The following is a 23,573-nucleotide window of genomic DNA, read 5'->3' on the forward strand; positions in this document are numbered from 1 at the left end:
AGGACGCGGAAGAATGGGCTCCAGTTACAGGAAGCCAGATTCTGGCTGAACATCAGGAAAAACGTCCTGTTAGAGCAATATGACAATGGAACCCATGACCTAGGGAGGTGGTGGGCTCTCCCACACTGGAGGCGTTCAAGATGACGCTGGACAGCCATCTGTCAAGGATGCTCTGACTTGGACTCCTGCATTGAGCAGGGGGTTGGACTCGATGGTCTTATAGGCCCCTTCCAACCTTACTATTCTATGATTCTATGTCCAGGTAGGGATAGGAAGGAATCCGACCTGAAACCCTGGAGAGCCACTGCTGCCAGTCAGTGTTGGCAATACTGGGCTGGATGGACCAAGTGGGGTCGACTCGGTACAAGGCAGCTTCTGATGTCAACCTTGGAAGAGTCCTGAAGTAGGGTCAGAGCAATGGCCCACCCAGCCAGGCACCCTGTCTCCCACAGGGTCCAACCTGCTTCCTCTGGGAAGCCCACAAGTCTGGCTGTCTGAAGACCTCCCTTTGTTGTCTTCTCCCTCCCGCTCGCATTGCCTTGCCCCATCCTTAGCTGTAAAGGAACTGGGCCTGACACAGCGAACTGCACCCACCACAGGCTCCCAGAGGCTGCTGGGCTCAGCAGGGAGAAAGAATGCTTGCTGTCTTTAGTGCTGAACAGAGGAAAATTCTAGGATAGCCTTCCTCTGGACAGAGCTGTTGCTGCCAGTCAGTGTCGATAATACTGGGATAGATGGAGCAAGGGCCTGACGTGGTACAAGGCAGCTTCCGAGGTCCCTAAGGCTCATCACTGTGGAGTGACCCCTCCAAGTGACTCCTGCTGGTTTCTGAGCCTCCACAGGCTGGGCACAGCTCTGGTGCTGCTGGGTGCTGTCTGACCCAGTGCACAGCACTGTAGGATACCTAGATGTCTCGGTGCAGGACCCCTCCCCAATCCATCATCAGCCAAGAGCCCCTACCCCCACCCAATCTGCCAGCATGTATTCCTGCTCCCTCTGGCCACTCCCCAGCTGCCCCACAAACCCTAAAGAGCAAGCCTCCAACCTGAGCTGCCCCATCTTCTCCAGGCCTTCGGGACTTAGCCGGTCCCTGGACAGGAGGTTGCTCAGCTGTTGCTCCAGATTGCAGGCTTCACGGAGGACCTTGCTGAGCTCTTGTTGATGCAGGCTGCGTACCTGCTGCTCCATCTCAGGGCTGAGGGGGCTGGCCAAGAGTGGGCTGCAGAGGTAGGGCTCTGCCTGGCCCAGGTAGCCAGCGGGGTAATACGCTGCGGGGTAAACCCCATTGCTGGTGCCCACCTGATAGGGCAGGGAGTATCCAGCATAGGGGTACGGAGGGGCCTGGCCCACTGGCCGGCCGTAATAATACGGGTTGTCCGAGTTCTGGAAGCGGTAGTACGAGGCCTGGGCCTGGCGAGCGTCGCCCCGAGGGGCAGGGGGCACCTCATCGTCCGTGTCCAGGAAGTGCAGCTGGGCAGCCTGGCTCTTCAGCGCCGGCTTCTGCTCTGGGTTGTTGGGGTCCCAGAGCCGGCGGGCAGTGCCCCCCCGCCCCCTGCCCCGGGCCCCTTTGCTGCCGCCCCCACCAAAGAGGAGCCTGGGTCCCCCCGAGTGGAGGGCCTCTGGAGATCCGGCGGCGCTGGTGGTCAGGTCCGTGTTGGCCGGGAGGACCAGGATGCCCCGGCCTCTGCCCTGGGGCTTCCCCTCCCCTGGGGCCTCCGCGGAGTCGCTCAAGCTGGCCCCGGAGGGCTTGAGCTTACGCCAGTCAGCCTCAGCCACAGAGAGCCCGCTGTGGATGGCTCGGCGGCCCGGCGGCCCCCCCTTGGCCTCCCTCCCATCAGTGGTCCCGGAAAGCCAGCCGTGTTCCAGCCGCCGTTTTGTTTCCAGCTCCCTGCCAAGGCCTCGGGCCTCAGCCTCCTCGGCTCGGTCATCATCGAGGGAGTCTGTGGAGGAGGCAGAAAGCTGCTTCCGAGGACGAGGCCTCTCTTTGGCTGGCTCTGGGCGCCTCTTCCCCACTTCTGCCTCCCCGCGGGCCCGGTCCGTGCTGTTGTTGCTCCCAGCTGAGCTGGTGCTGCAGGTACGGTATCGGTTCCGGCGCTTGTCAGAGCGTGAGTAGCGCTTTGGGGTGCTGACCTTGCCATGGGCCGCTTCCTCCTCGCCACCTTTCTTGGCCCTGTCTGGCCGTTCAGCTCGCCTGCCCTTCTCCCCCCGGACGGGCTTGGCCCCCTCTTTGCTCAGGCTCCCTTCCCTCCGCTCTTGAGCAACTGGCTTTCTGAGGACCTCGCTGCCCTTCCCAGCCTCCTGTTCGGGGTCTTTGCCACTCTCCCCATTCCCAGGGGGCTCCTCAGCCGCCAGCTCCTTGGAGGAGACTTGCAGGCGTTTCCCTGGCTGGTAGATCTGCTGATCGGGCTTCTTGGCTCGCCTGATGAGCCGAGGACACCAGTCGTCCAGGGCGCTGCCCTGGGCTTGGGGAGCCCCTGCCTCAGCATTCCCTTCCGAGAGCCCATTTGGGTGCTGGCTGCTTCCTCCGTGCAGGCCTGGAGAGGCATGGGGATCTTCCCTGCTGGAAGCCACGGAGGTCCCTCTGTCCCCAGCCATTCCTGCCTTGGCTTCCTCTGGCCAAGAATTGGCCTCCTGCTTGGCTGAGACCGGTTTGTTCCGCAGCCTGGAAAGGCCTGGCTTGTAGATTTCAAGGTCCGGGCGTCGGTTGTCCTTACGATGCCGGGGCTCCTTCATGGTCTCTATGAAAGAGAAAGCACAAGGAGATGTTCAGCTTTGGAGGGAAAGCACAGGAAAAAAGGGGGAGACTCTCTTGGGATTGGCAAAGGAGCAAACAAGCGCTGAACAGGCATGAAACGGGCCAAGAGAGGCCCTTGAACACGTTCACATGTAGCACTGGGGGTTGCTTTACTGAGGCCAGAAAACAGGAAATGCAAGCTAAATACAGGGCCCATTTCCTGGTTCAACTTAAACTTGCACAGCTTACATTTTTTTACTGTTTTCCCTGGTTAGTAGACTCTGTGTGGTGACATGCTGGGGGTCACGCCTGCCAGCTGCTGAGTGCTGTAGAATCCAACACACATGGAGGGCACCAGATTGGGGAAGGCTGGGCTAGATGGACCAAGGGTCTGGCTCCGTATAAGGCACCTTCCTACATTACCTAAGGCTGTTTCAGATAGAGAAGGCAATTTATTCCTAGAGAGAGACTCTCGCGGCCCAAGCACAGGTGGGGTGAGCCCTGTGGTACCAGGAACAAAATGCCCGGCTGCGATAGGCTAGACTAGCTGCCAGGTAGCTGTGGGCAGCAAGCAATTTGGAGTGTGGGGACACCTCTTTTTCCAGGTAACTTGCAGGCACTACAGTAACCTTCTCCAACCTGGTGCCCTCCATATGTTTAGGGCAACAAGGCCCAGCATTCCAGACTGTTGGCCATGCTAGCTGGGGCTGATGGGAGCAGAAGACCAAAACATCTGGAGGACTCCAGCTTGGGGAAGGCTATACTAGATTCCTTCCTTTCTGGACTCAGCAGTTTGGCTCCCACCACCCTCCTCTCTCAATTTCTCTAAGATTCAAAAGTGCTAGGAAAATCTGAGGTGCCTTTGCTGCCGGGACTCCTTAAAAAACTGATGGTGGAAGTGACGAAATGGAGAGTAGTGGCTGTCGTTACATGGCCCTACGCAGGATAGGTGGCAAAAAACCTGAAGCTTCACTCTCAGCCCCCATCTCCATTGCAACCTCTTTTTGCAAAGCAGCTGTAAATGTGCCATTTAGCTTAAATGTGCCCCTGCTTTGCATGTGGAAGGCCCCCGGTTCAATAACCAGCAGAATCTCCGGGTAGGGCTTGGAAAGAATCCTGCCTGAAATCCTGGAGAGCCACCGCTGCCAGCCAGTGTTGACAATACTGAGCTGGACTGACCAATGGTAGCTCTCTCTGTTCTTATCTAAACCAGCCCTTCATTCAGAGCCATGAGAACTAAAATCTTACTTCATTGCTACATGAAGGGACCATAGCTCAGCAGTAGAGCCCCTGCTTTGCAAGCAAAAGGCCCCAGATTCAATCCCTGGAAGCATCTGCAGGTACGGCTGGGAAAGAATCTTGCCTGAAACCCTGGAGAGCCGCTGCTGCCAGTCAGTGTCGACAATACTGGGCTAGATGGACCCGGGCTCTGATTCAGGAGAAGGCAGCTTCCTAGGTTCCTCCAGCTCTAAAGAAGCGTCAAGACCACAGCGACTGGGACATCAGGATGCCATCCCTGCCCTGCCAGAGCCTCCTCTTGAGACCCACTGGTCTCTACCCTTACACAGCCCAAAGAAGACATCTGCCTCCCCCTGTCCAAACCTCTCAATGGAGCCAGAACAGACCTCCCCAGGGGAAGAACATCCCCACAGCAGCAGGTGAGGGCTCCCACTGGTCAGCTCCATGCGCCATTGCCAGTTCCCAGGCTGCAATAAGGAATGCTCAGCCTCCAGGGGGTTCTGAGCTCGCAGGCATCAGAACACTGGGGCAGCTGCACCCACGGCAACGGAGCCCTGGCAGGGCAGGGTTCCGGTAAGGAGCAACCCCCCAGCCAAGGTGACTGCTGGAGCCAGGTTGGCTTAGCAATCCCAGCTATGATTTCATCTGAGCCAGGACTTAGTCCCAGAACCAATTCCCAGTGGACATAAGCAGAACCTCAGAATGCTGAAAAGGAAGTCACAAGGGACAGCCTAGTTCATCCTTCCCCAACCTGGCGCCCTCTGGATGTTGGGACTGCAACTCCCATCATTCCCAACCAGCATAGCCATTCCCATTGGCCATGTTGGCTGGGAATGATGGGAATTGCAGTCCAACACATCCAGAGGGCGTCAGGTTGGGGAAGGCTGGCCTAGTGGCATTAAGAAGCAGATTATCCGCAGGACTTCAGGTTCCATTGGACTACCGTGGTGGAGAGCCATTGCCAGGCCTTAATCCGAAAACAAGGGAAGTAATAATTAAAGGACAAATGCTTCTGACCCCTTCATGGATCACTGCCTTGTTGTGGTGAAGGGGCTTGCGTAACTCAGTGAAGCCATAAGCTATGCAGTGCAGGGCCACCCAAGACGGACAGGTCATGGCAGAGAGTTCTGACAAAATGTGGTCCACTGGAGAAGGAAATGGCAACCCACTCCAGTATTCTTGCCAAGAAAACCCCATGGAACGTATCACAAGGCTAAAAGATATGACGCCGGAAGATGAGCCCCTCAGGTCGGAAGGTGTCCAATATACTACTGGGGAAGAGCAGAGGGTATTTCCAAGTAGCGCCAGAAAGACTGAAGCGGCTGGGCCAAAGCCGAAAGGACACTCAGCTGTGGATGTGTCTGGTGGTGAAAAGAAAATCTGATGCTGTAAAGAATAATATTGTTTAGGAACCTGGAATGTCAGATCAATGAATCAAGGTAAGCTGGAGGTGGTCAAACATGAGATGGCAAGATTGAACATCGACATCTTGGGAATCAGCGAACTAAAATGGACAGGCATGGGCGAATTTAATTCAGGTGACCACCATATCTACTACTGTGGGCAAGAATCCCTTAGAAGAAATGGAGTAGCACTCATAGTCAACAAAAGGGTGGGAAAAGCAGTCCTGGGGTACAATCTCAGAACTGATAGAATGATCTCAGTATGAATCCAAGGCAAACCATTCAACATCACAGTAATTCAAGTCTATGCCCCAACCACTGAGGCCGAAGAAGCTGAGGTTGATCAGTTCTATGAAGACCTACAACACCTTCTAGAACTAACACCCAAAAAAGATGTCCTCGTCATCATAGGGGATTGGAATGCTAAAGTAGGAAGTCAAGAAATCACCGGGATAACAGGCAGGCATGGCCTTGGTGTACAAAATGAAGCAGGACAAAAGCGAATAGAGTTTTGCCAAGAGAACACGCTGATCATAGCAAACACTCTTTTCCAACAGCACAAGAGGCGACTCTACACATGGACATCACCAGACAATCAATATCGAAATCAGATTGATTATGTCCTTTGCAGCCAAAGATGGAGAAGCTCCATACAGTCAGTCAAAACAAGAACTGGAGCTGACTGTGGCTCAGATCATGAGCTTCTTGTTGCAAAATTTCAGCTTAAATTGAAGAACGTAGGGAAAACCACTAAACCATTCAGGTATGACCTCAATCATATCCCTTATGAATATACAGTGGAGGTGAGGAATAGATTTCAGGGATTAGACCTGATAGACAGAGTGCCTGAGGAACTATGGACGGAGGTCCGTAACATTGTTCAGGAGGCAGCAACGAAATCCATCCCAAAGAAAAAGAAATGCAAGAAAGCCAAGTGGCTGTCTGAGGAGGCTTTATAAGTAGCTGAGGAAAGAAGGGAAGTGAAAAGCAAGGGAGAAAGGAGAAGATATATCCAACTGAATGCAGAGTTCCAGAAAATAGCAAGGAGAGACAAGGCGGCCTTCTTAAATGAACAATGCAAAGAAATCGAGGAAAACAACAGAATGGGAAAGACTAGAGATCTCTTCAAGAAAACTGGAGATCTCAAGGGAACGTTTTGTGCAAAGATGGGCATGATAAAGGACAAAGAAGGCAGGGACCTAACAGAAGCAGATGAGATTAAGAAGAGGTGGAAAGAATACACAGAAGAACTATACAGGAAAGATCTTCATGTCCCCGATAGCCATGGTAGTGCGGTCACTGAACTTGAGCCAGACATCCTCGAGAGTGAAGTCAAGTGGGCCTTAGGAAGCATTAGTAACAACAAAGCTAGCAGAGATGACAGTATTCCAGCTGAGCTATTTAAAATCCTAAAAGATGATGCTGTTAAAGTGCTGCATTCAATATGCCAGCAAATCTGGAACACTCAGCAGTGGCCACAAGACTGGAAAAGGTCAGTTTACATTCCAATTCCAAAGAAGGGCAACGCCAAAGAGTGTTCAAATTACCGCACAATTGCGCTCATTTCACATGCCAGCAAGGTGATGCTCAAAATCCTACAAGCTAGGCTTCAGAAGTATGCGAACCGAGAACTACCGGAAATACAAGCTGGGTTTCGAAGAGGCAGAGGAACTAGAGATCAAATCGCCAACGTTCGCTGCATCATGGAGAAAGCAAGAGAATTCCAGAAAAACATCTATTTCTGCTTCATTGACTACACTAAAGCCTTTGATTGTGTGGATCACAACAAACTGTGGCAAATTCTTAAAGTGATGGGAGTACCAGACCACCTTACCTGTCTCCTGAGAAACCCGTACAAGGGTCAAGAAGCAACAGTAAGAACCAGACATGGAACAACCGATTGGTTCAAAATTGGGAAAGGAGTACGACAAGGTTGCATATTGTCACCCTGCTTATTTAACTTATATGCAGAGTACATCATGAGAAACGCCGGGTTGGATGAATCACAGGTCGGAATTAAGATTGCCGGGAGAATTATCAACAACCTCCGATATGCAGACGATACCACCCTATTGGCAGAAAGCGAAGAGGATCTCAAGAGCCTCTTGTTGAGGGTGAAAGAGGAGAGTGCAAAAGCTGGTTTGAAACTCAACATTAAAAAAACTAAGATCATGGCATCTGGCCCCATCACTTCCTGGCATATAGAAGGGGAAGAAATGGAAGCTGTGACAGATTTTACTTTCTTGGGCTCCAAGATCACCGCAGATGGTGACTGTAGCCATGAAATTAAAAGACGCTTGCTCCTTGGGAGGAAAGCTATGGCAAACCTAGGCAGCATAGTAAGAAGCAGAGACATCACCTTGCCGACAAAGGTCCGTCTAATCAAAGCTATGGTTTTCCCAGTAGTAATGTATGGCTGTGAGAGCTGGACTATAAGGAAGGCTGAGCGCCGAAGAATTGATGCTTTCGAACTGTGGTGCTGGAGAAGACTCTTACGAGTCCCCTGGACTGCAAGGAGGTCAAATCAGTCCATCCTAAAGGAAATCAACCCTGAGTGCTCATTGGAAGGACAGATACTGAAGCTGAAGCTCCAATATTTTGGCCACCTAATGCAAAGAGAAAACTCTCTGGAAAAGACCCTGATGCTGGGAAAGACTGAAGGCAAAAGGAGAAGGGGACGGCAGAGGATGAGATGGCTAGATAGCATCACCGATGCAATGAATATGAACTTGAGCATGCTCCGGGAGAGAGCGCAGGACAGGAAGGCCTGGCGTGCTATGGTCCATGGGGTCATGAAGAGTCGGACACGACTGAACGACTGAACAACAACAAATGCTTCTGAGCACATGAAGAGTGCCTTTGCATCCCCCACAAGTAAGCACAACTAACTTCATGTTCTTCTCAGCTGTGCAGGTAACAGCATGCTAAGTTTGATTGTTCTAACAGATGCCGTATTTTATTATTTGGTTTCTACTATTTCTTTTCTTGTTAGCTGCTTTAAAGATCATTTTAACAGGAAAAATGAAACAAGAACAATAAACAAAATGAAGGGCTTTCCAGTGTTCCCAAACCCAAGGAGGCGGCCAGGCTGTGTCTGAGTGAGTTTTCATCATTCATCCCAGACTCTGAGAACAGAAGGCAGACTTGCAACCCAGAAAAGCAGGGACCACTCAGGGTGATGGGTGTGCTTTGTATTTCAGATGGGGACTTCACTGTAGAGTCCCCAGTACAGAGGTGAGAGGCAGTGCAGTCCTGTGGCTAGAGTACTGGGTTCGAGTTCTACCTGTTCAACAGAGTTACTGGCGAACCTTGACAAAGTCTCCCTCCTCTCCACCTCAGTCCTCCATTTGTCATGAGCCAGCACGGCTGGAGAGTCCCCTTTGCATCCAGACCTAAACACATTTGCTTTAAAATCTGGAAGATCCTGGGGCTGCATAAAAAGCAAGTGTTCTGCCACGAAGCTATGGCCCATCACATCTGACAGAAATAAAGTAAGATTCCAGTCTTCAAGATCCTAAAGAAAGGGTTGATGTAAACAGAAACACACCGGCAGTCCATCTGGCCAGGTATTGTCTTCTACTCTGACCGGCAACAGTGGCTCTCCAGCATTTCAGGAAGAGAAAAATCTTTCCAGGTCCTATCTACAGATGCCGGAGATTGAACAGGGAACTGTTATTTATTTCTTATTTCTTTGAAGTTTTTTTCTACAGCATATCAAGAACGGCTTACATATAATTAGTTGAACAGGACAGTTCCTGCTTGCAGCCTTGAAAGAGACACAGCACGCAAGGAAAAGGAGATGGGGAAGGCAGTGCTCTACCACTGTGCTATGACCCTTTTGCTATAAAAATAAAGTAAGATTCCAGTTCTCATGGTTATGAATAAAGGGCGGGTTTAAATACAAACAGAACAAACTAGCTTATACTGAGCCACGCTTTCGATCCATCTAGGCCAGTATTGTCGACCTGACTAGCAGAGGCCCTCGAGGATTCCAGGCGGGATTTCTTCCAAGCCCCACACGGAGAAGCTGCTGGGGATCGAACCTGGGTCCTCCTCCGTGCACAGCAGGGGCTCTGCCACTGAGCTACGGCTTTCACTCAAAACAAAGCAAGATTCTAGTCCTTACGATACTGAATTTAAACAGCAGCAGAGGCAGCTGCTTTCCCGCAAGGCAGGCCGCTAGAAGGGCCGTAGCTCAGCGGCAGAGCACCCACACGCTTCCGGCCCAGTGTGGACCCGGGGGCAGCAGCACGCGTGTCGCCCTCCCGAGGATAGAGCGGGCACGCTGCCACGGGGCGGCGGGCGGCGGGCGGCGGGCGGCGGGCGGCGGGCGGCGGGGGCCGGGCCCGCCACGCCCCCTCCCGCTGCCACACACGGCGGCGCCGCTCCGGATGAAGCCCGGGGCTCTTCCCCGCCGGGCGCTTTACCTGGCCCGGCCCTGCCCAGCGCCGCCGCCGCCGCGACGCCCCTCCTCAGCTCGGCCGCCGAGACGCGAACCCGCTCCAGCTCCGCCGCCGCCATTTTGGCTCCCCGGAGCCAGGGAAACGGGCGGGCGGACGGTGGCCGAGAGGGGCCAACCTGCGCGCGGAGACGCAACGCGCATGCGGTGGGGGGGCGGCGCGCAGGCGCAGAACACCCTCGCGCGGCGGGAACGGAACGAAAACAAGTCTCTCTTGCTGCAGCGGCGGCTTGTCCGTTGCCCCGCCCCCAGGGCCACGTGGCCTACCAGGTGGGCCGTAGAGATGAGATAACGTTCAAGCAGCCCTTTCTCTCTGGGAGGGGGTCGCTTGCGACTGCCCTCCAGCTGTTTCAGCCTACAGCCCTCGCCAACGGTGAGGGTTGATGGGAGTTGTAGTCCAATAACCCGCCCCTCTTCAGCTGTGTGGGGCTATAACTCCCATCATGTATAAACGCAATATTATTTTTAAAAACCATGCCCAGCCAGTATGGCCCTCCAGGGGTTGGACTGCAATTCCCAGCACCCCCTCCATTGCCTATGGGTGATGGGAATCACAGTCCAACATCTGGAAGGGCCACATGTGCTACCTTAAAAAGAGGGCAGGGAAGGAGACTCTGGACTGTTGCACCAAGGCAGAATAACTTCGCTTTTCTGGAGAAGGACTCTTCTGTGTCCGGGGTGGGGGTGGAACTCAATGGAGAAATCCGGGATTTTTAGCATAGTCATGGCGGAGTAGCAGCGTGTCCACCCAGCAAAGCAAGAGAGGTGGTTCGGCTCGTTGTCACTCTGCTCATATTTCACATAAAACTTAGGTTGCCTTTCAGTCTTTAAACACTTGAAACTGCCCTGCCGACACAGCCCATTTTCTCCATGTTGTGGGAGAGGCTATGGTTGCAAAAACCATTTAAAGTCTTTATGAGAGGGCAGTTGTCAGCCACTATCTAGCACAAGGGTGTGTGGCATCCAGGGATCTGCTGGGTTGTGTTTTGTTTTTGTTTTTTACCAGAACCCCAAGGTCCACCAGTCACAGCCAGGTGGCTGAGGGTGGAGGAAGGGCCAAGTGCAGAACAGCTGCCCTGGGTGAGCCACAGACCGGGATGGCCCGAGTACAGAACTACAAATCTTCTTAGTTACTACAGATCAGAGTCTGTAGCCTTTGCTTGCAATACCAGAATGGCACTCCCAGTCCTTTCGTTCCTCCCCCCACCCCCCAGCTTTCTTGGTTTTGGCCACATAATTTAGGAAATAAAAAGAACAGCCCAATTTTGATGCTTCTGTTGTTAAACTACATGCCAGAAACTTTTACAGTTCCAGCTTTGCTGCTGTGTTTTGCAGGGGAGGAAGATACATGCTGCTACCCCATTATTATTATTATTACTATTATTATTATTATATACTGCCTTATCTGCCAAAAAACAATCAAGACAGTGTAAAACAATTTAAAACAATAAAACCTTGCAACAATAAGAACGAGAACATTTAAAATGACCCATTTTAATAGGCTGAATTGAAAAGTTGTGTCTTGACTCCCTTTCTGAAAGCCAAGGGAGTGGGGGCCAATCGTAGTTGTTGAGGGAGCACGTTCCATAGTTTGCAGACAGCACAGGAGCAATCCAATACTGCAGCTTCCCCCAATGTAACCTTCTGATGTGTTGAACTACAACTCCCACAATCCCCAGCCACTTGCATGACCCCATGTGGTGCTTGGGGTGATGGGAGTTGCAGTCCCAACACACTGGGAGGGCGCCAGGCCAGAGGAGGCTCCCGTAGAGACTTAGGGGTTCGAGCGACTCCTGGCGCCACATTTCTGTGGGCCGAGGACAGCACTGGAGAGGCTGCCCACCAGGGGGACCCACAAGGCTGTGGCACGGGGTTTACTTCAACACTTTTATTGTATAGCGCTTTATTTCTTTACAGTTATTTACAAGACAAAGCCAGCCTCTCACAGAGTCTGGAAGCACTAAAGGTGGCTTAGGAGGGGACTGTCCCTCCAAGGTAAGGGGGAGAAAAACAGCCTAAGGGAAGAGGCAGCCCCAGCCCCTGTCAAGAAGCCCTCACTTAGCCCTCCGTCTAAAAATCTGCCCTGGGGGGCAGGGGGCTTCCCACCGCTCCCCTTCATGCCACTGGCCTCATCGGTGACCCCAGTCAGGAGCAAGGCTGAAGGGGAAAGCTGTCCAGGAGATGCCGCTTTTTGTTCTGAGTTCGAGCCTCAACTGTGTGTGCGCGCATGCGCACGGACTTAAAGTCCATTAGCAAGGCACAAAGACAAAGAGCAGCAGGCAAAAACCACGCAGGTGAGGTGGTGTTCACATGGCTACGGCAGGCTCTCTTGAGCCGAGGACATCTCCGCTTTGCCCAACAGCTGTCCCCATTTGGCGTCTCGCAGGGGACGTGTCTGTGATCTAGGGAAATGCTTAAGTTTAACCACCCGCAAAAATATGCAAAACCAGTTACAGAAAGGGAGAAGCGGCCAGACTGGGCAGGGAAGGAGCTCGCCCCCAACCCTGCCAAATACACTCCACAGCTCACTTTGCCCCCGCTGACCCACAGAGCAATTTTAAGCAGCTGCTGCCTCTGTGGCTTCAGGACTCCTAATTGCCTATAGGCAGCACCTCTCTCGCAACCAGCGCAACACCCAAAGGGGGAAACGGTTGGAATGAGACACTCGCCCAGGAGAGATGGCCGATTCTCTGCTCCTGGAGACAGCGCCTGTTGCTTGACGCGCAAAGCTGCAGGCAGTAGCAGCCCCCGCACCCCAGAATCGCTGCAGTCCACACCTGCCTTTCTCTCCCCTCCAACCTTCTGTTTGGACCTCTTCAGCTATGCCCCGCCCAGAAGACAGGAGACGAGAGCAGGGGGGCTCACAACCGCATTGCTGAGGCAGGAACTGCTGCAGACATAGCAGCTGTCCAGAGCTGCAAAAACGCAGAAGGCCCTGCTCCGGGAATTGGGAGCCAAACTCCCAAGACTGCAGTGCAGTGGGGACAGCCCACCCCAAATGCTGCAGCCCTTCAAGCTCCTCCAGAGAAAAGGGATTTGGAGAAAGCAACACAACGGAACAGGAGACCTGGCAGTGGGGAGAGAACAGCCAGTCTGTGGCAGATGCTGCTGCTTTGGGGTCCCAGGGAATGGACGGAGGATGCAGGGTGGGGAGGTAGAGACATCCCCCCGCCCTGCACACACTCCTCCTCCAGTCTTCCCCGGAGGACACAGTAGCCTTCCCCAACTGGGTGCCCTTGGGATGTGCCAGACTACAACTCCCATTGACATCTGGCTAGGGATGATGACAATGGTAGCTCTGACACATCTGGAAGGCTGCAAATTGGGGAAGGCTGAGAAACAACTTTTGCCTGCCTTGGGATCTGTGACATTAGGAGGCAGCAAGGCCTTTGGGTTACAAAAGGAAAACCGGGCTGAAAACGGGGAGGGGGGGCTGTTTATTCAGAGGAAACACACACACACCACCTCCTCAATTCGAAACAGGGTCTGCACAACACTGGTCAGAGACCCCTTGTGGGCTCCAGCAGCAACCTTGTTCTAAGCACCAGCTCAGAGTCTGGTAGGTGCCTGGGAAAGGCGGCAGGGGGTGGGTGGATGAAGTTTACAGTGCCGGGCAGCCACCAAACGAGCCAGATTTTAAAAGTTCCAAGCAAATCCCCATCTCAGCAACTGTAAAGAAGAAGAAGAAAAAGAGGAGGATGGTGGCTCAAGACGTTTTAAAAAACCAGAACTAGCATCAGCCCTTGAAGAAGGGGTGTTGAGGGAGCAAAGCTATCCTGGAAGCAGGGGTGCGTGACCTGAGCTCTGCTCTACCAGTGGAGGCCAGAAGGGGGCGTCTTCTCATCCTTATTGCTTTCCAGGGAGAAGGGCGGGATCCGGACATCAAAGTGGGAGCCGTTGGGCCGCTCAAAGCGGAAAGTGCCCCTGCAAAGCCAAGCAGAGACTGGTGTGAGGGAGTGGCCAAAAGCAGCTCGGAGCCCTCCAGATGTGTTGGAATGCATATCCCATCATCCCCAGCCAGTGTGGCCACAATTATTAACTGCGCTGCGAAGTTTCCACTTCTGTGGAACAGCCACTGCATGAGAGCCCTGAAGCTGGATGAGACCAATGGGGGCCCACCTCATCCTGCACCGTTTCTCACAGTGGCCAACCAGATGCCCCAGTGGAAAGTCCACAAGCAGGACAGGAGCGCAGCACTACCCTCCCGCCCACGTTCCCCCGCATACTGCCTCCGATACTACAGGTAGCATGTAGCTATCAGGACTAGTAGCCGCTGACAGCCTTATCCTTCATGAATTTGTCTAACCCCCTTTTAAAACCATTCAAATTGGTGGTGATCCCTACCTCTTGGGATAGCCAATTCCGTTAAACTCTGCGCTGTGTGAAGAAGTCCTTCCTTTTATCTGCCCTGAATCTCCCAGCCTTCAGCTTCATGGGATGACCCCATTGCATCCTACTATTCTCCACTTTCTCTACCCCAAGCACAGGTGGTCAACAGCTCGTGCAAAAGGCTAGAAACCTCCGATTCAACGCCTCCAAGACTAAGGCAGATGTCTCTGTCCTCCTTGCCAAGCCCCAGGAAACCTGCTTTTCACACCCTCTGGCCTCCCAAACTCTCCACTGCAATTCTGTGAGCCTCTTGATTCCTTACCACATGTGACCACTGGATGCCTGCAGGGAGACATGGCTGCTGTACTGGAAGGCAGGCTGTTCTTTGGATAAGACTGGCTCCTGAGGAGACAAAAGGCGACTGTCACGGGCCATCCATCAGACCCTCTCTCTTTGAGCACTGAGAAGCTAGCCAAAAGTAATTCTGTTTCAGCAAGCCACTGGTGGTCTGGAGTTTTATCTTTTGCTGTGCCTGGCTTTTTACATCAGATGTTTTTGATTTTGTTCTTCTCCGCTGCCATCTGAAAACTCTCTGCTTTGATGAGAGTTGCTTGTTATTTCTATTCTGACGTCTTATGGTTTCTAACCCTGTAAGCCAATTTGTGTGTGTGTGTGTGTGTGTGTACAGGCAAGAAAGCAGGGTATAAATAAATCAAATCAAAATCAGTCACATCCCACCCAGCTGGCAACAGGAGGAGAGGAAGGCAACATGGAAGGGGACCCCTCAGAAACTCTGCACCACTGCCTCTCTTCCTCCCCCACTCCTCCCATGTCATAAACATCATGATAGCTGCACTGGATTCTCCTGCCCAGCCTCTCTCTCCAACACCTGAAAGAAGCAAGCAGCCTTCCCCAACCTGGCACCCTCCAGCTGCGTTGGACTGCAGCTCCCAACAGAGGGGCCGTAGCTCAGCGGCAGAGCCCGTACTTGGCATGCGTAAGGCTCCAGGTTGGATCCCTGGCAGCATCTCCAGGTAGGGCCAGGAAAGACTCCTGCCCAAAACCCTGGAAAGCCATTCCTGCCAGTCAATGTCAACAATACTGGGCCAGATGGACCCAAGGTCTGGCTCAGTCCAAGGCAGCATCCGATGTCCCTATTTAAATCAGTAGTTTACTGAGAGCCGTGACGAGTTGCATTCCAGCACACCTGGAGGGCGGACGGCTGGGGAAGCTGAAGCAAAGCATTTCCTTGCACGGCAGACCCACAGCACGGTGGCAGAGCATACCCACGGCAAGCAGCTGCCACCACCAGGCGACACTTACCCGCCCCACGACCCCCCGGCCACGGACCGTCTCCAGGGTGCCAGACAGGCTGAATATCCGCCAGTGTCGTTCCCGGAGCTGCACGACTTCGTTGTTAAGGTTCTCCAGGCGGATGCAGTAGCGCCACTGGATGTGAGAGAGGGGGGAGGGTGTCACCACCAGGGCAAGAGCGTGTGCTTCTTGTCGACATGGCTGCTAGGTCTTGCCAGCCGAGGGACAGCACCCTTCCAAGGTTGAAGCCCCCTTAGGGCCCCCAGTTAGGAAATAAGCGCACCAGAAAGGCACTCACCCAGTAAACATGGGAATTCTGGGCTTCCTGTCAAGGGAAAAAGAGAGAGGGCCTGGTCACCACTTTGAGCTCTGTGCTAGAAGCCCTTGGCTAACAGCACCATGATCTCACCCGGTGGGCAGAGCCTCCCCGCCTCCCACAGAGTTTCCAAGCTCCGTGTCCACAGTGGGAAAGGGACAGTGCGAGGCAAGGAAGAACGGGCCAAAGAAGGAATTGTTCAATATTATGAGGGGCATCAACATAAACGGACAGGACAAATTTGTTCAGGATGGGTGACTATTTAGCTATGACAACTAAGGGGAACATGCTTGAAGCAGGAGTGCGGAACCTCCGGACCGCAGACTGGATGTGGCCTGCAGGGCCTCCACTGTGCATGTATGTGAAGTTTAAAAATTGATGTGCATGTGTGAGAATGAATGTCTGCTGCATGTTGTGTGTGAGAATGGACATGCATGTCTGTATAGGTAGGAAAGAGATAGCATGGTCCTCAGGCTTAAAACTCTTCCCCACCCTGGTTGAAAGAGGTCGTTGACCTACCAGAGGCTAGCATGACAGTTCTTATATTCCTGTGATCCTGGGACTGGTCAGGAGAGAATCAGCTACGCACCATGTGGGTATCCTAAATAAATTTGTGTCACAGTATCATGGAGTTGGAAGGAGCCATTGAGGACATCAGGTCCAACCCGCTGTTCAGTGCAGGAATCCAGTTTCAAGAACCCCTGGCAGACAGCTGCCCAGTCTCTGCTTGGAAACCTCCAGGGATAGACAGCCCCCCACCTCCCTGGGCAGCTGGTGCCATTGCTGGACTGCTCTGACGGGGAGGAAGTTTTTCCTGATGCCCAACCGAAATCTGCCTTCCTGTCCCTGAAGCCTGCTATTATTTCGTGTCCTACAGTGTTGGATGGCAGAAAACAAGTTGCGGCCCTTTTCTGTGTGACACCCTTGAGGGACTTGGAGAGTGCCGTCGTCTCCTCCTCAGTCTTCTCTTCTCAAACAGACGCATGTAGCTTCTTCCATCTTTCTTTCCAGTTATCTATTGCCAACTGGGCGGCTTTTCCCCTTGTGTCTCAGAATTCTTGCAGGAAAGCCACCCTAGCAACTCCCCACAAGGTGGCTTCCATGTGCTCCCAGCAGGCACAGAGCAGAGCACTCACCCTCATGCCCATGTAGAAGGGGATGACGGTGACGCGGATGTTCTCTGTGGTCTCCCGGTGCACGTCGGAGAGCTCCAGCCATGGATGGTTTTTCTCCTGCCATGCACACAACGTATCCCTCGCCACGAAGGGCGGAACTAAAACAAAAAAGGAAAACAACTTCAGTACAAGAGGCCATTTACCCGCTGCAATAGACATGGGAGAAGGCTTTTGGGGAACAATGGCTTTAAAAATAAACCACTCATCTTGCTCTAAACAAAAAGGAAAAAATCGGGGGGGGGGGGGCCTCCACATTTATTTTGATTTCTTTTTGAGCTGGTGCAGTATAGATCATATTTCACCAGCACCACAGAGGGCATTAAGTCAGGTTAAGCAACGCGATGCTTGCAGGAACCAAGGTGTCCCAGGTCACCTTCCTTGGCGCCCATCGAGACACCCTGCTCTTGCCAGTTTTAATTCTTAAAATACTTTTAGACATTGTTCCTGGCAACCGGGGTGGCTCGAAAGCAACGTGGGAGCCTCTAGCTGCTGCTGCTTGATTTCCCAGGAGTGCCTCTGGGCAGGTGCCGTGGCCTTTGCCACTGGCTGTCCTCCCCGCGACTGCCCCAGTGTCAGCCATTTATGGATGCGCCTGGGAGAGTTCCTCACATTTCCAAATTCTGCCAACTCTGCATTAAGTTATTCCTCAGCACATGCGCCGCCCACCCCTCCTCAGGGAGAACGCCTGCCTCCTTCAAAGCAGGAAGGACTTCTTGTCACTGTACAGTTATTCTTTAGGCCAGGGGTAAGCAAGCACTCAAAGACTTGGACTACAACTCCCACAATGCATTGGGGGGGTGCAGGGCTACTCCTTGGGCTTCGGTTTCAGCCTTTGACTAGCACTGTTAAATGGACACCGTTGTCTCAGTAGATGCTGTATTTGGGCAAGGGGCCAACAGGGAGTTCTGTTATCCTGTCTGCAGTGGAAGGACCCGCCCAGAATGGGGAGCGCTTCCTCCCCAGGCTGCCCTGCTCACGTGAAGGAGACCAGAACGCCAGACTCCTGGTGAGTGCTCCAGAGGGTGTGATCTGTTTCTCCTGGGCAGAATGTGCGGGGAGATGTTCTCTTATTCTGCGGCTCAAGTCAGCTTCAGTTTGAGTCCGCAGGAGACCCCTTCCCTGTTCTCTCTGCTGCTATTTTGTCTGGCTGGAGATCTCTCTTCGAGTTCAGAGCTGGCTGGGCTGGCGCCAAGGGGTGGCATGGTTGGGCACCTGCCCAGGGCCCACACCCTAGCAGGGGCCCACTGACAAGTTGCTCCTCCCCCTCCCCACTGCCACCTGCTTGTTCACCTGCTGCCTCTCGCTCTGGCTCAGGCAAGGGGGGTGGTGAGGAGGGGGAGCAGCAGATGCCGCGGCTGTTAAGCAAGCAAGCAGTGAGGAAGAGGGGGAGGAGCAGAGCAGCTGGTGACAACAGGCAGTGAGAAGGGGGCCCACTGAGGGTGTCTTGCCCAAGGCCCTCACGTAGCTGGCGCTGGTGCAGAGCTGTTTGAACAAACGCTCAAACTAAGGTATTTGGACTTTCCCCCCAGAGATCCTCAAGCTACTACATGTCCCAAAGTCCCCAGCAAAGCGAAAAGGATGTCTGCTCAGTCAGCCCCCCACCCCCCAAGTCCGTGGGAGCAAACATCCTTTCTCCATGATGCCCTCTTTCCTCCTGAAGAACAGTGACGCCCAGAACAAGCCCAGCATGTTGCCCAGGATACGATTCAGCCCTGTTGTTGTGGGCCCAACCGTGATGGGCCTTGGTAGCCTTTCTCCAGGGGAAGGAAGTACCTTTCGCCTGATCGTACAGGAGAAACCGTTCAAACAGCTCGTGCTGGATGGGCACCTGGTCGGTGGATGTGTACGGGAGGATGTCTTCATGGCTGACGTAGTCAAGGCCTAGAAAAGAATCCCAGAGAAAAACACACATGTGCCTCAGGAGCAGCCCTCTCACAGCTGGTGCCCTCTGGATGTGTCAGACAACATCCTCCCTGTAGCGCCAGTAAGTCTCTGGCAACCAAGAGACAGCCAAGGGCCCCCCCCCAGCTCACCTGGGATTGCATAGAGGGCTCGGCTGTCATCGTGGTTCGCTAAGAAAGTCACCGCTTCCGTCTGCGATCTCTGGGACTGAGGAAGAACACAGGAAGGACAGCACTTAAGGCCTCAGTCCTATCAACACTGGGAGCAGGCCCTGTTGAACACCGTGTGGAGTTTACTTCCAAGTAAGCGTGCACTATAAGCAGCACAAAATGGTCTGATTCTGATTCCGGGGCACAATCCTATCGGAAGCCCCCAAACAGGGCAGGAAGAGTGGCGGCGACAACTTTTGCCTCCCTGTCCTCCAATCTTTGGGTTTTCTGCTAGATGGGCTGGGCACTTCAGAGGCTGGTGGAGGCTCAGGACCCCTCATATCTTGTCCTCCCCCCCGCCCACCCCCTTTCCTCCTCTTCTCCGAGGTTGCCGTTCTCACCTTCAAGGAGCAGTCAGCGCGGTTCTTTCGGCACCAGCTGCAAGGGGACGGGGCCTGGGGGTGGATTTCTGAGTTGGAGCTGTCTCCAACTTCGGAGGGGTTTTCCGAGCCATCCTATGGTCCTTGGGACACTCGCCCAGGGACCAAGGATTGCTCTCTCAATCTCATGGGCAATCAGCATCACTTTCTCTACAACCACTCCAGCCCCCGCCTCCATCCGTTCATGCTGCTACAGACCGCAGCTCACAAGGTCTAGTGGGTAGTGACCAGGGCTGGAGTGGTGCATTACCTGTGGAACGCTCTCCCCAAGACGGCTCATCTGGCACCTGAGCTACCTTCTTGACACCAAGCAGGGACTTCTTTATTTCCCCAGGCTTCTGAGATCTTTTTAGACCTCTGCAGCCACTCTTAAGGTATTTTTTTTTAAGTTCTCTCTTGTCTGCTATCTACTGACTGGCTATGGTTTACTCGCTGCTGCATGTGACGTTACTGTATTGATAGTGTTGTTTTTAGCTGTTTGTTTGCTGCCCAAGGGGCTAGCAGAGGATGATCGGAGTTGTAGTCCAACACATCTAGAGAGAGCCAGGTGGGGGAAGGCCGTTCTACGGACTTCCTCCTACCACCTTCTTCAATCTATACCAGCAGTGCAAAGGGGGAGGAGAAAGAACACAGAAGACTTACTATATGTGGGCAGTCACGAGCATCTATTAGCACCTGGTAGTAAGTGTGTGTCTTGCCTTTGACTTCTTTGGATCCATGTCCAGCTGCATTCTCGCCCCTGGAAGGAGACACATGCTCATGTTTCAGAAGCTCTTCTGTTAACGTACCTGCAGCAGCTCAATTTTCACCTGACAGCAAGACACGGAACAGCCTAGCTCCACTTTAGCAGGGAAAAACGTTTCGTGCGCTAGAAAGAATGGGAGTCATTTACACAACAAACATACTCTATTACAGATCTTGGAAAAGGCCAGATCCAGATCTATCTGGATTATCAGCTCCCAGCCCTCCTTCGAGCTCAACACTGCTTCTTGAAAGGATAACAGTCATGTGACAAGCGTCGTATCTTAACTACAACACAATCTGCAATTCTCCACAAAGATAATGAAATGCTTTATGGGGAGATGCCATCATTTTAGCAAGAGTTACCATTTGTTGACACCACACCCTATGGCTCAAGACCGTCTTCCCTAACGTGGCGCCCTCCAGATGTGTTGGACTACAATTCCCAGCATCCCCCAGCCAGCATGTGCTGGCTGGGGGTGCTGGGAGTTGTAGCCTAACACATCTGGAGAGTGCCAGGTTCCCTTGCTCCCTTGACCAATTCCTCCCACGCTTAGGATGTGCTCCTAGATGATCTTACCTGGTGCCACCTCTCCCCTTCTTCCTTCAGGTCCTGCAGGTCAAGGTTTTCCCATCACCCACTACCAGATCTTTAACTGGAGCTGCTGGGGGATGAGCCTGGGACAATCCATGTGCAAAGCGCGTGCCCTACCACCGAACTACGTATCTCTTACTAGCCTTGCAGGGGTTGTCCTCCCCAACCCTCACCACCGTCTCCTCTCTTGGTCAAAATTTAGACTGCAAGTTCCTCAGGACAAGTAGGCAACGCGTGTGCTGAAACCACTTCATTAAAAAAATGGTAACTGCGTCATGGTAGAAATCATCCTGTCTTTATGTTCCTGTCAACAAGAACGGAAAGGAGAAAGGCCGTAGCTCAGTGGTAGAGCCCTTGTTTTACATGCAGAAAGTCCCAGGTTCAATCCACAGCAGCGTCTTCAAGTAGGGCTGGGAAAACCCTTGCCTGAAAAACCTGGAGAGCCGCTGCTGCCAGTCAGTGTTGACAATACTGGGCTAGATGGACCCATGATGTGACTCAGTATAAGGCAGCTTCCTATGTTCTAAAACATCAAAACCGACACAAACAGTCAAAAAACACCAACGAAAACTAAAAATATTAAGATGCAGCCAAAACATTAACATAACCCCAAACTCATTAAGACCTAGAGTGAGTCCATAGATACTTTTCTGCTGGATAACGGAAGTATCTGTATATCCTCCTGCTCGTTCTTTGTGAAGTTTTGATGTCAAAACCTGCTGGGATCTAGCTGTCTTCATCTCATGAATAAAGGATCTCCGCAGCTTTCAAAGTATCCACTGGCCCACCCCTACCTGAGTCTTCCAAAAGTTTCAGCAACTTCTCATACATAGGGTCCGTTGAGGCTTCTAAACATGCCTCCCACCTCATCCCGCAACTTCTGGTGGATCCTGAACAAATGCTTACTTTTCGGGCACGGAGGAAGCAACATCTCGGTCGTACAGCCTGGCTTGCCAAGGGAACAGGACTATCCCCCGGTATCCAAATACACTGTGGAGAAATAACTGAAAAGGGGGGGGTGTCAAAGAGCAGGGTAAGAGACCCCCAAAGGCTAAGTGGAGCAAGCTTCAAATGCATCATCTCTAGGCTGGCAAGCAGCTTTTTACTGCAGCTCACTGCTACCTAACCCAGGGGTGGGTGGATGGTACATCTCCAGATGTTTGGGGCTTCAACTCCAAGAAGCCCCTGCAAGCATGGCCAGTGGTCAGGAATGCTAGGAGTTGAAGTCAAAAACATCTGGAGATCGACTTTCTGCCCACCCTTGACCTATACCAGTCTAAGAAGGTCAAAAAGAACACCAAGGACTCCAGCAACAGTCATGTGAAGTGATGGTGCAAAAAGCTAGAAACTCAACTCTTGGCAAGGCACACATAATTCAGGGCAGCCTAGCTACAAGCCCACAAAAGTTACTAGCCCTCAACCGTTTTAACTTGCCCGATAGTCCTCATATATCTATGTTAATCACTTGTGGCACATTGGTGGCTTAAAGAACCAAGGTTATTTTTTTGTGCAAAAATGTCTGTCCTGGTTGCCTGGGGGCAATTTCTACTCATCACAGGCAACCAGGCAAGGGGCCATTGACTGGGCTACATCTGGAGCAGGTGGCTTCCCATTACAGAGCCAAGTGGAGAGGGACCAGTGACCATAACAGAGGAGTACCCCAAAAGCACCACCTTAGAGCCAGCTCAAGCAAAGCTAGAGACCGCAATGATTTCCAGGACACAGCCTGCTGCACCTTGACCAAGCCGATGCTTTGGTTCTTGGCATCAGACTGCTCCTCGTCCCCATCCCCCAAACCCCTCATTTACCTGTCCCGTCTCGTATTTGCCCTGCTGCTTTGGCACTTCAAACACACCGACTGTCTCCAACACTTTGCCCTCAGGACGATTTCTAGCAAGGAGATGCAGAAAAGAGAGACATTAGGCTCATCCAACGTCCTTGGCAGCACGGTCAAGGAGCTACTGCATTTTCCCCCCAACCTGGGCCCCTCCGGATGGGTTGGGCTGCATGATTTATGGGGGTTGTAGTCCATCAGAAGAGCACCAAATTGGGGGAGGCTGAGCTACAGCGTCTGAACCTTTCAAACCTGCAAGCCCAGCAGTCTCCCTCCCGCCTCTCCACAAGTAATACCAAGAGGCCGCTGTGACGGAAGCAAGGGACGCGAAGCTCCCTGTTACAGTTTAACTACAGAGCCGACTGCGGCCTCAGCGACCACCAGCTGCAACGGCTGGCCACAGCTCGCAGGCGACGGGGCAGTTAATGCACGTCCCCCACGCGGGCTGAAGAGCCGTGGGGCGACCTGCGGGGGCCACGCGCGGGAGCCCGGCGAGGCGGGGCCGCGCCGCCTCAGGGCGAGCCCGGCGGGGCCGCTCGCGGGCCGTGCCCCCGCAGGCTGCCCGGGGGCCCGCCGCTCTGGCCAGGCGCCTCTCGGGAGCCCACGAGCCGGGCGGGGGGCGGCCTCCGCACGCCCCCGCCCCCCGGGCCGCCGCGCCCTCCGCCCCTCCGCGGGCGCCGGCGGCACTGACCGCGAGGACAGGAGGCGCCTCGGGGGGAGGCCCGGCCGCGCCCAGGCCGCCCCGCGCAGCCCCTGCGCGCTCGCCGGCAGGCGGCCGCAGGAGGACGACGACGAGGCGGCCCGGGCCCGGCCCAGCGCCGCCGCCAAGCCCCGGCCCAGCGCCGCCGCCGCGCAGGCACAGGCCGCCGCCATCGCGCCGGGCACCGCGACTCCGGCCCGCCCGCCGCGGCCGCCCACAATGCCGCGCGAGGGCGCCTTCCGC

General features: G+C 53.6%; 2 protein-coding genes across 5 annotated transcripts in view; both read right to left on the reverse strand.

Annotated features, from left to right (window-relative positions):
• Positions 1–13,714, reverse strand: part of SMG6 (SMG6 nonsense mediated mRNA decay factor) — a 101,048-nt gene extending 87,334 nt beyond the window's left edge. Inside the window, exons 1-2 of one of the 2 annotated variants that reach the window (XM_084822614.1) lie at positions 13,633–13,714; positions 1,046–2,738 (exon numbers count right to left, since the gene is read on the reverse strand). In XM_084822614.1, the coding sequence (XP_084678740.1) occupies positions 1,046–2,733 (1,688 nt within the window). In that variant the 5' untranslated portion in view covers positions 2,734–2,738; positions 13,633–13,714. Of the gene's footprint in view, positions 1–1,045; positions 2,739–9,803; positions 10,080–13,632 lie in introns of those variants that run through there. The other variant, XM_084822615.1, reaches the window with a different exon arrangement.
• Positions 2,655–23,529, reverse strand: POLDIP2 (DNA polymerase delta interacting protein 2). Of its 3 annotated transcripts, none has more exons than XM_084822620.1 (12): positions 23,322–23,529; positions 22,605–22,686; positions 21,703–21,800; positions 20,103–20,199; positions 19,003–19,078; positions 18,743–18,850; positions 16,931–17,067; positions 15,777–15,803; positions 15,488–15,613; positions 14,487–14,566; positions 13,633–13,759; positions 2,655–2,738 (listed from the first exon to the last, which is right to left on the reverse strand). In XM_084822620.1, exons 1-11 carry the CDS (start codon positions 23,501–23,503, stop codon positions 13,645–13,647), a joined length of 1,128 nt encoding a protein of 375 aa, XP_084678746.1. In that variant the 5' UTR covers positions 23,504–23,529; the 3' UTR covers positions 2,655–2,738; positions 13,633–13,644. The 3 variants fall into 3 exon arrangements, with proteins under 3 accessions (XP_084678746.1, XP_084678745.1, XP_084678743.1); XM_084822619.1 differs by lacking the exon at positions 2,655–2,738 and adding an exon at positions 13,418–13,504; XM_084822617.1 differs by lacking the exon at positions 2,655–2,738 and having other exon boundaries at positions 13,534–13,759.
• Between the last annotated feature and the right edge of the window lie 44 nt (positions 23,530–23,573).

The sequence above is a fragment of the Heloderma suspectum genome, chromosome 16 (assembly GCF_057233095.1).
Source record: "Heloderma suspectum isolate Gila_16-S chromosome 16, 16-S_ref, whole genome shotgun sequence".
NCBI lineage: Eukaryota > Metazoa > Chordata > Lepidosauria > Squamata > Helodermatidae > Heloderma > Heloderma suspectum.

Excerpts from the sequence above, each read along its gene's own strand:
- POLDIP2 (XM_084822620.1), bottom strand. The coding sequence starts at position 23,503 with ATGGCGGCGGCCTGTGCCTGCGCGGCGGCGGCGCTGGGCCGGGGCTTG. Across the intron at positions 18,851-19,002 it reads AGCCCTCTATGCAATCCCAG|GCCTTGACTACGTCAGCCAT; the intron begins GTGAGCTGGGGG and ends ATTCTTTTCTAG. Across the intron at positions 14,567-15,487 it reads GCCGGGGGGTCGTGGGGCGG|GAGCCAGTCTTATCCAAAGA; the intron begins GTAAGTGTCGCC and ends TTGTCTCCTCAG.